General features: G+C 39.3%; 2 protein-coding genes across 2 annotated transcripts; both read left to right on the top strand.

Annotated features, from left to right (window-relative positions):
* Positions 1 to 454: 454 nt before the first annotated feature.
* Positions 455 to 1894, top strand: LOC131249543 (cytochrome P450 89A2-like). Its single transcript, XM_058250348.1, has one exon. The coding sequence runs from the start codon at positions 455 to 457 to the stop codon at positions 1892 to 1894; it is 1440 nt and encodes a 479-aa protein (XP_058106331.1).
* A 10042-nt stretch (positions 1895 to 11936) lies between these two features.
* On the top strand, positions 11937 to 12716 carry LOC131249542 (cytochrome P450 89A2-like). The gene has a single exon (XM_058250347.1). The coding sequence runs from the start codon at positions 11937 to 11939 to the stop codon at positions 12714 to 12716; it is 780 nt and encodes a 259-aa protein (XP_058106330.1).
* The last annotated feature ends 1263 nt before the right edge of the window (positions 12717 to 13979 follow it).

The following is a 13979-nucleotide window of genomic DNA, read 5'->3' as shown; positions in this document are numbered from 1 at the left end:
GTTAAGCAATTAGATCAGTCCCCTCTCAGGTACGCCAAGTATGCCAAAACAGTGGATGGGACGTCCATCAATATTGAACATTATCGCTTGCCTGATTGTTGATGAGGCACATCACTGATGTCAGATAATCTATACAGTGAGCCTCTCTCTCAATTAAACTCCAAAATCAAAGCCGCGCGCACGCCTAATTTGAAAGAAAGATACATTAGTTATCTTAATACCACAAATACCACCACCACCCTCTATAAGTAGTAGTATCAAGAACCACATTCCGCACAACCCAAGAATCCCTTTCTTTCTTCACTGCATCTCTCTCTCTTTCTCTCCTCTTCTCTTCTTTCTTTCTTTTCACCCAAATAACTTGTTCTCACCAATGGCTGGATGAGTGTTAGTACTCACATTCTCCTTCCTCGCATGCATCACACTAAAAATATTTTTCGGATTTTTAGAAGAGATGAGGAAGAGAAAGAGTCTTCCACCAGGCCCTATGCCGCTTCCTGTAGTAGGCAACTTGCACCAAATCGGCCTTGGGGAGATAGAGCCCCAGCTAAAGAAGCTCCATGACAAGTACGGCTCCATGATAACCGTCTACCAAGGCCCTGAGCGCCATGTCTTCATTGGCGGACATGACGTTGCTCACCAGACACTCGTCAAAAATGGCCTTGCTTTCGGCCACCGTCTCCCCGCCGCCCCGGAGAACTTCCGCCTCTTTGGGGGAGATGCATCAGAGCCTTTCATTGGCTTCACTGATTGTGGCCCTCTCTGGAGGCTCTTCCGCCGCAATCTTGCATCCGAGATTCTCAGCCCCACCAGTCTTAGCTCCTTCGCAAATGACCGCAATGAAATCCTCAAGAAACTGATTCATAAGCTCAAGAACGAAGCTGATAAGGCTGGAGATGTCGTCCAGCCTCTCGAGACATTTCGACATGTATTGTTTTCCCTTGCCTTGTTCATGTGCTTCGGAGAGAAGCTGGATGACGAGGCTGTAGCTGAACGATTGGAAGCAATACGGCTAAGTCATCAGAATTTGAGTAGGTTCGTGGTCTTCCATATATTCCCAAAATTTGGCAAGTATCTCTTTCCCCAACGGTGGAAGGAGATGCTAGCAATCCGTAGAAGGCTGGTCATCAACCTCCTCCCCATTGTACAAACCAGAGCCCATAAAATGGAGGAAAACAAGAAAGATGGCATCTTTTCTTATGCAGATTCATTACTTGCATTGGAGCTTCCAGGAGGTGGGAAACTCAAGGAGTCTGAAGTCACCACACTCTGCTATGAATTTCTCACTGCCGGTGTTTCTACCGTAGTGTCGTCATTGCAATGGGCGATGGCGAACTTGGTGAAATATCCATATGTACAAGCCAAGTTGTTTGAGGAGATTGAGAGAGTCACTCAGAAAAATGGAGGGGTTATCAATGAAGAGGACCTCAAGAAAATGCCTTATCTCAAGGCAGTGATCTTGGAGACTCTTCGTAGCCATCCACCCATACATACATTGCTTCCACATAAGGTTTCAGAGGATATAAGCTTGGAAGGATATACCATACCCAAAAATACTTATGTGAATTTCATGCTGGTAAGTATGGGTTTGGATGGAAAGGTCTGGCAAGATCCATTGGAGTTCAAGCCGGAGAGGTTCATGGGAGGTAGGGAAAGTATCGATCTTACTGGAACGAGGGAGATCAAGATGATCCCATTTGGTGCAGGAAGGAGAGTCTGCCCAGGGATGGGACTTGGAATGTTTCATCTGGAATACATGGTGGCCCACCTGATCAAGGAGTTTGAATGGAAGGCCGTGGCAGGAGATGAATTGGACATGGCTGAGAGTATGGAGATGGACATAGACTACGTAATGAAGAAACCCTTGCAAGCTTGCATAGTGCCAAGAAAATGACGGTGAAGTAAGCTATAAGCATCTGTTGTGTTGTCGGCAGCATCGTTTGTTCCATTCACTCCTTTCTTTTTCATGACTTACTGAAAAATGGGACCTCTATTTCCATTATTTTTATTTATTTTAGAGAGGGTGTAATGGTTTTCATTTGTTTAAAAATAATCAGTGAGGATAGTCTGTGCTCTAGGCACAGGCAAAATCTGAACCGTCTCTTTTTTAATATACTGCGTGCTACACCACACAACTTTTGATATGTGGAACTTTTCCTTGGCCCACCATGATTTATTTGTTATATCCATACTATCCACTATTTTTTACAAAAAAATCATTTCAGAGCACGAGCCCAAAAATGAGGCATATCTAAAGCTAAGATTGAAACGTTCCTAAAGTCCACCATGAGATTTAAAATATAAGCTTAATTAGAGCATTTCGTGGTCTCAAAAAGTTTTAAACAGTAGGCATTCAATTTCCCATACTTCCTATAATATAGCCCACTTAAGCCTTAGATCCATGTCCCCTTCTTTGGTCTCATCCTCTAAATTGATATGGAAATTTGGATGGACGGTTTTTCCACGTATCAACAATTCCAGTTTTTTCTCCAAGGGAATGTGCCCCACACAGCAAGCAACAGTAGGCCCTTAAAAAGGGCCATGACTTTACAACTTCTTATTAGGAGTTCGACAGGTAGAATACCTTGAGCCTTGGTAATTCCCTTAAAAAACTAGCAACCATAACTTCGGTTGGGATTAGATCATGGGCTGATCTACTGAGTGTACAGACTATAGCTATAGGCATGATGTTAACAACGATACCATTATTAACCAAAATTCTAGTGACCAAATAATAAACCATGTGGGTCAAAGACATATAGCCGTTTGAAACATTGTGTCATATTAAGTGAGAAGGTTTTAAAGATAACCTTATCTCCCTGTTCTATTGCTATAGTTGGTCTCGCTCTATACCCTCGCCCGATTGTAGCAAACAACGACTTGCTGATTCGTGACCTTTCACGTCCCCTCTCATATGATTTGGCTATTATAGTTATGCTTGTAAAATTAATAGGAGAGTAAGGACCATGTTACGACCCACTATGAACAACATTAGGGTGCCAAACCATACTGTGCCATTCCCATTCTTTTCTATGGGTTCTAGAGATTAGTTTTCTTCCATGAAGTCTTCCTAAGCATCTTATATTGGGGGTGGGCACCCAAATAAGTGGTCGTCAGCAAGGGAAGTATCGGGGCTGAAGTCCTCTTCTCCAAGGCCTCCCTCAATGCGTGGGTTTTCTAGGTCTGCTGAGGTCGAGCTGGACGGAGTGTCATTATCATGAAATTTTGATATTCCTTGCCTCAAAACTCGAGACGTTCTGCTATCATCATTCACGCCTTCTTCAGGATAATGTGATAAGCTATCTTGAAGGCTCTGGTTGTGGCTTCTTGTCTCTTTAGGTGGTGCTTCTGCGTCCTGGTCAACCCATGAGATTGATGTGAAAATCTTTAGTGGACAAGAACGGTCTAGTGATCTTGTCGAGGCTCTATTGGTTTGACCATTCTAAGCCATATATTTTTTTTGTTGGATAGTCATATCTACTTGGAATGCATCTCCTTAGGGCTTGATGAGGTTGTTACGAGATCATATGATTGTAACTTCCTGAAACTGCACTCTGAAATGGGTAAACCTTCCTTGTTATCTCCCAGGGTGCAGCCTAATGATGGTGAGCTCGTGGGCACCATTCTGTCTCATAAGGTGGTTTGTGTGACTGGTGCTAGGGCTGTGTCACATCATTTGGCCATGCTATTCTGTTGAGCCTCTCGTAAGACTGTTCACACCCCAAGTATAGGGTTGCGATGTAGTAATAATCTCAGTAAGACCGAGGTCGAATCTACAAGGACTGAACCTTGTACGTAATCTAAAAGCAACCAGGACTAGAACTAGGCGAAGATGTAATATATGTGTGTGTGTGTGTGTGTGTGTGTGTGTGTGTGTGTGTGTGTGTTGTTAGATGATTGGTAATGAATGAAACTTAGATTTATATCATTTATATGTGATTGTTACTTGTGATTTTATATATATACATACATACATTTATATATATATATATATATATATATATACACACACACATTATTGGTTCGGAAATTCGGGACTGAGATACACGCTCGGAATTCAAATAAAAAGGTATGAATATAGACCCTTTGAGCAGCCATTGAGAAAGCAATCTTAGTTGATTAGTAAAATAAAAAGGTATGGATCTAGGCCCTTTGACCAGATACTGAGAAAATGACTCGTGATAATTTTCACTCACGTTGAATGGCCTTGGTAAAGCGGCCTGCATCAACTACCATCCGGGGTCACGTTCTCACCATTGGGTGGTATGCATGTGAGAGATTGTCACGCCCCAAAATTCGAGTACAGAGTGTGCACTCTCAGACCCGAGTTTCGAGTCGTAACTCGTACATAAAGTGTACTAATTTCATTCTATTATACAATTATTCAGAGGTAAAATTAATATTCATTTATAGATTCCGACTAAGTCCATTCACAATCATTCACACAATGATTTAATCATCAACATTTGTCCATTCTCAACATCCATAAACATTCGATCGACATAAATTTGCCCATCAGTCAATACAACTTACCAATGAATACTTGCTACAGACCTAAAACAATTCAATTAAATAAAATCAATCAAATGCTTAAAATCTTACAACTAATCAGATTATCCTAACATATAAAATTCTAATAAAATAATTAGGAATGGTCCAAATGTGGTCAGTTCTTCTTCTGATAGGTACGAATACGTCTCACGTGTATCGTGCACCAGTTCAACCACAACTTCTTGTTCCTACGCCAACTCATCAACTAATTGCTCATCTCTACAGTTTTACATCAATAAAAGATAAGCTGGTTAGGCCTAGTGAGAATTTTCAACATGATTCTTTACATCAAATTATAATAGAATGTCAATAATCATACACAATATAATTTTAAAAAAAATACAAATGCAATTTATCAATCATCAAGTGAGAATCCGTCCATTTGCTTGAGTTGGAAACCCGTCAACCCGCATCTGCCCCTTGACAGGCTTCTACCATTTAGTAGGCATAGGTAAAGCCCGCATCTACTCCTTTAGTAGGCTTCCACTAGTATAATGGGCTTCTGGCAACGATTCTATCAGGATACTTTCCAGGGAGGTCCCCCAAGAATTCAGCATGTGTTGCGTATGCAATGGATAGATGCACCAAGTAATCATGAATCATGTATTGCATTGATTATTTTGATTATCACATTTGAATCAACATAGTATAACACATTAATCAAATCATATCATTATTAATACAGAAATCACGCATTCATCAAAATTAATTGAGAGTACATGGCAATTATATTAGGGTGAGCAGACAACATATCAAACAATCCATCTATTTTAACTTGATGGATGAGAAACACATCTGGATCACTCACTTTAATGTGATGGAGATGATTCCGTGAACCAACGTTTTGAGTTGAATTAAGACTTCTTAAAATCACATAAATAAGAATTTTCTTTGATCTTATGATTACACATAATGAATAAAACGTATAATTCATTATATATTATTCTGCAGATCGTTGTGGCCCATCCAATGGTCTGATCGGTATAGAATTTAATATTTTAATTTATTTTAATCTTAAAGAACTAATTAATAGTGATGATTTAATCACATATTTTAGATTATGTCATATAATTCTTTGTGCCAAGTTGTATCTTGCGTAAAGAATTACTTTTCCGGTATTTATTCAATTTCGTTAGATTAATGAAGAAAATTGATACATATATGATCAGTACGATCCATTAAGATGTCGAATTGGTCTGATTCTTAAAAATATTATATAATTAGGTCTTATAACACCCATGAAGAGTACAGATCATACTAATCGTTGTCCATCATGAAAAAAATCTCACATTATACACATTAGCCTTAAATTCATATGCATACCTTAAAATCTCACGTTATACACATTAGCCTTAAAGTCATGCGCATACATTTTTACATGAATGAATTAAATCTACACAATGGATGTTTGATTAATCCAATCCATCCAATGTGTAGATCATGGCAAATTAACTATTGCATAAATAAAATAAAGAAAATAAAAATAAAATACTAACCTAAATAAGTGAATTCTAAAAATTCTCATTCCCATTTTTCCTTTCGTATTTTTTTTTCTACGAGTTTTTCTTTTGTTCTTTTAGTTTTGATAGGACTCTCACCCTCTTACATTCCCTTTTTAAGAAAAAATGTTCATTTGGAAACTACGAAATACGAAAAAAGTTTTGAATAAAAGAGATTGGTGGATCTCTTTCCCACTTAAAATTAAATTTTAAAATTTTAAATTTAAATTTTATTAACAAAAATTGCGGGCATTACAGAGAACCTAGCCGTTCATTAGGTAGCATTATCCGAAAGAATCACACAGGTCAGATAATCTTAAACGTCTCATTTAATGTTCCGCAAATGGATAAACAATAGACAATGGTCCGCATATGACATTCAAAAGCCCATTATCCAACGGTTGGAATTGTCCAGTTACTGCAGTAAATGGTGCAGTGACCTTCCATTGCCATAGCTATACCACCACCGGATCCTCTACAATACGTACGTTTTACCAAGCGTCTAAAACAGCGAAGCTCTGTGGGCACGCCATGTTGCATGTGTGAACTATTCCGGCCAACAGGCGTGCACCTCATCAATAGACCATGGCGCCAGAAATCAGCGAGATCCACAACTGAAGTGGGCCACACCACAAGAAAATACAGAAATGGCATGCGTGCAGCCACCACGTACGGTGCATACCTTTCATCCAACCGAGTCATCAGGTGGGACTCGGTGTGATAAAGGGAAGAAAGTTGGTGTTTTATACTTACATTGTACATTAGGAATGTATACTAATGGACACCAGGTTCATCCATGCGTAATAAGGATGCAAAACCGGGTCGTGTAAAGTAGAGGTATGCGCATGGCTCTACATATTCTGGTTCCACCAGCTTTTGTTATAGTATTTTACTAAAAAGACTAAAGGACGAGGATTGTGTGTATCCCATTTAGCACCATGTAAGCAGGATAGTATGCATGCACGTGGATTGTCTGTGTCGAAGGCAGATGAGATTCCCGTGCCAATTTGTTATTATTGGTCCATGCCACCTTAACCTACGTAGGAATTTTAGATTTGTAAATTCATAATTATAGAAATTCAAAATTAAAAAATATAAAACAAAATAAGAAATTTGAATAAGAAAGAATTTAGAAAACTAATTTGATGTAAGGCGTAATAAATGTCACTCGGCTTGAAATTGATTTGCCCTCATTTGAACGATAACAGTAATATGATAAGAATACTGGACAATCAACCTTCAGGTTACCCTCGAATGTTGTATCGTCACACTGGCGCACTTTATGTACAAAGATTCGAACCGGCACTGTATGTCTAATCTGAAGACTGAATCAGATGAACCAAAAAAAACCGTCAAAGAATTTTGAAGTGAGAAAGAGAGTCAAAAGATTGAAATGATTGTGATATTAAAAAATAGAGAACTCCTTTATATAGACTTCAATGGTTACCTTGAATGGATCTGTACGGGCCCTTGTCAATAGTCAAAACTATTAGATTTTTTGAAAAATAAAACTTTTCATTTTAATTTTATTTTTCAGCTCTGTTTGAAATTTCAAAACAAATGATCGATTTGGTCAACCGTGGCAAAACGGAATTTCAAAAGGCAAAAAAAAACAACCATAGGTTTGCAAATATACTCGAGCGTGAGGGGGCACGCACACGGCACCACATCAACCTACGCCCACAACTCCAGACTGGCATGCGCGCGTGGTTCATAGCATGGATTGGGGTTTTTTTTAAAAATCAAAATAAGGAATGATGGTATGGATTGGGGTTATTGGCATAGCTCCCAAACAACCAAATTTACATGCTCCCTGAAAGGGGCCCAAGCCCTATGCAAAATCATCTTTTTATAAACCAAAGTTTTTCTCCTTGCCTATTCGATGTGAGACTAAACCCACACCATTATAAGATAAATCGCTTTTGTTGCTTTTTGAAAATTTTGAAGAGAATTTTCAATCTAAATAAAAGTTTTTTTAAACACTAAAATACAACAACATTAGCTTATGTCAGCTAGGAGAAATTTTAAAATTTTAAAAGTGTATACATATCTAGCCTTTTGGGGCGTAAATGTCCTGTGGGCCCACCATGATGTATGTATTATATCTACACCATCTAGCCATTTTTCCATATTGACCTAGGGCATGAGCCTGAAAAGTAGGCAGATCCGGATCTGGGAGTGGACCATACCAGAGAGAGCAAGTGCCACCTCTTTCGTGGAGATGGAGCATCTGACACAACGGACTAGGGCCACACAAACCTACTCCCTCCAAATTATCCCAAACCTAATGTGACTTCTCTCCGGTCGTTCCATGATAATTAAGAGAAAGGCGTTCTAGGATTTAAATGATAGGTGGAAGAACATAGTACGGAACAAGTAGTGGGAATTAAATTCTACCATTAAACCTTACTAAGCTCACCATGACATTTATTTGCCATCCAACCCGCTCATTTTTGGTCACACACACGTGATGAATGGAGAACACAAATATGACCTGAGCCTCCTGTGGCCTAAGAAGTTTTTAACGGCAAGCGTACAGTTACCACTGTTTTGTGTGGTGTGGTCCACCTGGGTTTCAACAGTAAACATTCAATCCCCACTTCTTTAGTATAGTCCACTTGAGCTTTGGATCTTCCTTGTTCTTGAGCTCATATACGAGACCAAATTTGGCAAAATGGTGGCCAGTGTGGATCTAATACATATATAATAGTGGGCCCACGGAATATCCATGCCTTGAAAGATTCTCTTTATGTATATAGAGAAATATTTGGAATATACCATTGAGCAAAGATTGTCTATGTTGAATGCACAGGAAAATTCAGCCGTCTTCTCATTGGTCCACATCATCGCCGATGATTCCAGATAATAAGATATGGCAGATTTCTCTCTCAAATGATTGCGTGCTACACAACCCCATTTCTAACCCTATGAAACTTCTCTGGCACCAAATTGATTTATGTTTTTGGATCCATACTGATGACTCCGGAGCATGAGCCCTAGAATGAGGCACGTCCAAAGCCCAAGTAGCCCACACTGAATAAAGCAGCAGGGAGTGAACGATTATAGTTGAAACCTTCCTAGGGTCCACTGTGAGATTTATTAGCCATCTATCCTCTTCATAAGGTCACACAGACCTGGATGAAGGGAAAATACAAACATAAGCTTGATCAAAGCCTTATGCAGCCCCTAGAAGATTTTAATGATTTTAATAGTAGGCATCCAATTCTTACTATTTCTACAGTGTGGCCCCATGTAAGCCTTGTATCTACCGCATTTTTTGTCTCATTCCTTAAAATGGTATGGAAAAATGGATGGATAGTGTGGATCTGATACATACATCATGATGGGACCCACGGAAGTTCCACATGTCAACACTATCGGTTTTCTTCTCTCGACTTGAAATGTGCTGCACCACGGGAGCGGATTGGGTGAGACCCAGCCTCACCGAAGAGGGTGGCCCTTACCATAGTGCCCACCTTCCCCATCCATCTGTTTTTTGAAATCATTTTAGGACATGATCCCAACTATTAAGAAAATCTAATTATCTGGTGGACCATACATTATGAAACAGTGGTGATTGAACACCCTATCATTAAAAATTTCTTAGAGAGTACCTTAATTAATGTATCGGTAGTTTTTATTTGCCATCCAATCTGTTGAAAAGTTCACATAATCCTTAATGAAGGGAAAAAACAAATATCAGCTTGATCCAAAACATTTGTGGCTCGTTAATTAATGGTCAATTGCCATTGTTTCCCATGGTATGGTCCACCTGATCATTGGATGGGTGGGCCCACGATAAAGGTTGCACCTTCTTGGGTGAGGCTGATGTCTCACCTAATCTGCTTCCCTGCCGCACACAGTATGCATCACAATTTCTTGACATTTAAAATTTAGTGGGCCCTACGATGATGTATTTCTTAAATTTACACGTCTATCCAATTTTTCCAATCATTCTAGGATACGAGCCCAGCCAATGAAGATCCAAAACTAAAGTGGACCACACCACTTAAAACAGTAGGAATTGATGCTACCGTTGAAAATTTCTAGGAGCCACAGAAGGCTCTTATCAAGCTGTTATTTGTATGTGTGGTCTTATGAACAGGTCGGATGGAAAATAAGCATCGTGGTTGGCCCTAAAAAAGTTTCAACGCACTATACTTTTAATGTGGTGTGATTCACTTGAGCTTTGAGTGTACCTTATTTTTAGGCTCATTCTATAATTATCTAGAAAAATTGATGGAGATTATAGATCTAGCACAAAAATTATGGTGGGACTTGAAAAAGTTTCACACGTTAAAAGTTGCGTTGTCGCATATCTTGTTAGCCAAAGTCATCAAAAATGACATGGACAAACGAGAAGCAACGGAACTAGAATTGCCTATGCCTTCGACACAGACAATCCGCACTCATGTGGCACCTGAATTGCTTATATCCCTTCAACACAGACGATCCACGCTCCAATACTAACATAGGAGAGTGATACAACATGATCCATGCTGGCAGAATCTGGCGTATACATGAGCTGTCTTGTACACCCATGTGAACCTGGTAAACTTTCCATATATCGATGACAGGATATTTTTGTATATTTCATTTTATCTGTCACACTCCAATACTAAATGTCAAGCCATTTAACCTTTTTTTTATATTATTTTTAATGGTCCAAAGCAGTTAACCCACCATAAGTATTGGACGAATTATTTTATTTTATTTTAGTTTTTTTGTTTGCCTTTGGAATTTTCCATTTGTCTTCCCCCTCAAAAGTATCACAATGCCTGAAACGCGTCGCAGGGAACTTAACCTACATTCTTTTGTTGATGATCAGTCCGTTTCTAAATCATTTATTTTATTTTATATTTTTGTGTTCCTACCTTTCCTTTTGAGTATCACAATGCTTGAAATGAGTCGCAGTGGGACTTTGACCTATATCCGGCTGTAGATGATCAATCCATTCCTAAACCATTTTTTATTTTATTTTATTTTTTGATTTACAATCCGAATTTTCCTTTTTGTCTCCCCCTGGAAAGTGTCAAAATGCTTGAAATGGGTTTTAAGAGAAGTTAACCAACGTCCGGTTGTAGATGATCAGTTCATTTCTAAACTGTATTGATTTAAATGTTTAGGACCATCAGATCAATGGGACCTTTTGTTTATGTCTCAATTACTATTGGACCAGCAGATATATATGACGTTCTGGATCTCCATCACCTATACTAATTGCATGGGAAATAATGTGGAGGAACAGTAACTCCTGTGCTCTTGTATGTATTGGAGTAAAAGATTTAAAAGAAGGGTTCTTGAGGATCATAGAACTTAGGTTTCAGCCAGCAATTTCATTCGCCGCAAAGAAACCTTGACTGTGAAACTAGGGTTGTACGGATGAACCTAAAAAGACTAAAATACTCCTCTTTCTACGGCTGCTTACCCTAACAGTTTAGGAATATTTTAGTCAAAATAGCAGCTTCCAAACCCTAAAAATTCACTTTTTGCAAAATAAGTTTCCGGCCAGCGAAAATGGCCCGTTGAGTTCGAGTCGAGCCAAGTCGAGCATTTTCAGGCCAAGTCGAGCGAGTTAACCGGGCTAGCCCGGTTCGTGTACAGCCTTAAATAAGCCCCAGATGTACGGACGACTTGCCAAAGGTCGAAAATGCCCTGCTTTTTTCCTTCGAGCGGATCGGCTGGTGCTTGAAGACGAGCGCTGATGCTCCTCGAACTCGGAGATGTACGAACGATTCAAAAGAGATCAAAGCTACATGGCCCCATAGTTATGTATTTATTATATTCACAACGTTCATCCATATTTCAAGATCATTTCGGAGCATTATAAAAAAAAAAAAAAAAAATCATATACAAAGATCTATCTTCCCCAAACAGTGGAACGAGATGCTAGCAATCCGTAGAAGGCTGGTCACCAACCTCCTCCCCATTGTACAAACCAGAGCACATAAAATGGAGGAAAACAAGACAGATGGCATCTTTTCTTATGCAGATTCACTACTTTCATTGGAACTTCCAGGAGGTGGAAAACTCAAGGAGTCTGAAGTCACCACACTCTGCTATGAATTTCTCACTGCCGGTGTTTCTACCGTAGTGTCGTCATTGCAATGGGCAATGGCGAACCTGGTCAAATACCCAGATGTACAAGCCAAGTTGTTTAAGGAGATTGAGAGAGTCACTCAGAAAAATGGAGGGGTTATCAATGAAGAGGACCTCAAGAAAATGCCTTATCTCAAGGCAGTGATCTTGGAGACTCTTCGTAGGCAACCAACCATACATACATTGCTTCCACATAGGGTTTCGGAGGATATAAGCTTGGAAGGATATACCATACCCAAAAATACTTATGTGAGTTTCATGCTGGTAAGTATGGGTTTGGATGGAAAGGTCTGGCAAGATCCATTGGAGTTCAAGCCGGAGAGGTTCATGGGAGGAGAGTCTGGAACGAGGGAGATTAAGATGATCCCATTTGGTGCAGGAAGGAGAGTCTGCCCAGGGATGGGACTTGGAATGTTTCATTTGGAATACATGGTGGCCCATCTGATCAAGGAGTTTGAGTGGAAGGTCGTGGCAGGAGATGAAGTGGACATGGCTGAGAGTATGGAGATGGACATAGACTACGTAATGAAGAAACCCTTGCAAGCTTGTATAGTGCCAAGAAAATGACGGTGAAGTAAGCTATAAGCATCTGTTGTGTTGTTGGCAGGATCGTTTGTCCATTCACTCCTTTCTTTTTCATGACCTACTGAAAAATGGTTTTTATTTATTTTAGAAGAATGTAATGGTTATCATTTGTTTTATAATAAAAAAAAGGTTAATGCCAATAACTATTCAATGCGGATGTCTGGAAATTTTTAGCCACCGCTTTTGTTGGTCACTCTCAACGCGGATGACAACAGCTCACAAAACGCACTCATTTTCTCTCTCTTTAATAGGCTGCGTCCTACCCAATACAACTTTTAACACGTGGAACTTTTTTGGCCCACCATGATTTATTTGTTAGATCCACACTGTCTATTAAATTTTTTTAAGATCATTCCCGAGCACGAGCCCAAAAACTGAGGCAGATCTAAAGCTACCGTTGAAACCTGCCAATGGCTCACCGTGAGGTTTATTTGACATATAACCTCTTCATAAGGTAATATAAATCTGAATGAAGGAAAAAAAAAAAAAAACAAATATCTGTTTAATTAGAGTCTTCCATGGCTTCAAAAAGTTATTCAATTTCCACCGTTTCCTGTAGTATGGCCCACTTAAGCCTTTGATCTGTCCCCCTTTTGTCTCGTGCTCTAAATTGTTATGGAAAATTGGATGGACGGTTTTTCCACATATCAACAATTCTGGTTTTTCTCCCAGGGAATGTAAACCACACAGCAAGTAATGGTGAACTTTATGTAAGCCCTACGATGATATATTTCTTAGATCCACACTATCCATCCGTGTTTTAAGATCATTCAAAGATATGAGCCCAAAAACAAGATGATTCAAAACTCAAGTAAACAGTAGGAATTGATGTCTTTCGTTGAAAACTTTTAGGGGCCACTTAAGGCTCTGATCAAACTGATATTTGTTTTTTTTTTTTTTCCTTTATCTTCGTTTGCGTGACCTTATGAATAGGCTAGATGGCAAATAAACCTCATGCTTGGCATTAGAAATATTTCAACATTGTTCGTTCAATCCCAGCTGCTTTCCATGGTATTGTCAATTTGAGATTTGGATGTGCCTCTTTTTTTGGGCATTTTTTTTTAAAAAAAAAAAAAAAGGAAAAGTGGACTCTTGCCACGGGACTTTCATTAATCTCAATATCTTTACAGCTTGACAAGCGGGTCCCTACAAAAAGGTTCTAGACCGCGCTCTTTGAGAATGCACATAGCTGAAAATCAAAGGGAAAAAAAGAAGCCAGAAGGAGGCCTGGGGTTACATCCAACT

The sequence above is a fragment of the Magnolia sinica genome, chromosome 6 (assembly GCF_029962835.1).
Source record: "Magnolia sinica isolate HGM2019 chromosome 6, MsV1, whole genome shotgun sequence".
Classification (NCBI taxonomy): domain Eukaryota; kingdom Viridiplantae; phylum Streptophyta; class Magnoliopsida; order Magnoliales; family Magnoliaceae; genus Magnolia; species Magnolia sinica.
This window is presented reverse-complemented; position numbering and strand designations above follow the sequence as displayed.

Bases quoted from the DNA above. Each gene is read 5' to 3' on its own strand.
- LOC131249542 (XM_058250347.1), top strand. From the start codon at position 11,937: ATGCTAGCAATCCGTAGAAGGCTGGTCACCAACCTCCTCCCCATTGTA.
- LOC131249543 (XM_058250348.1), top strand. From the start codon at position 455: ATGAGGAAGAGAAAGAGTCTTCCACCAGGCCCTATGCCGCTTCCTGTA.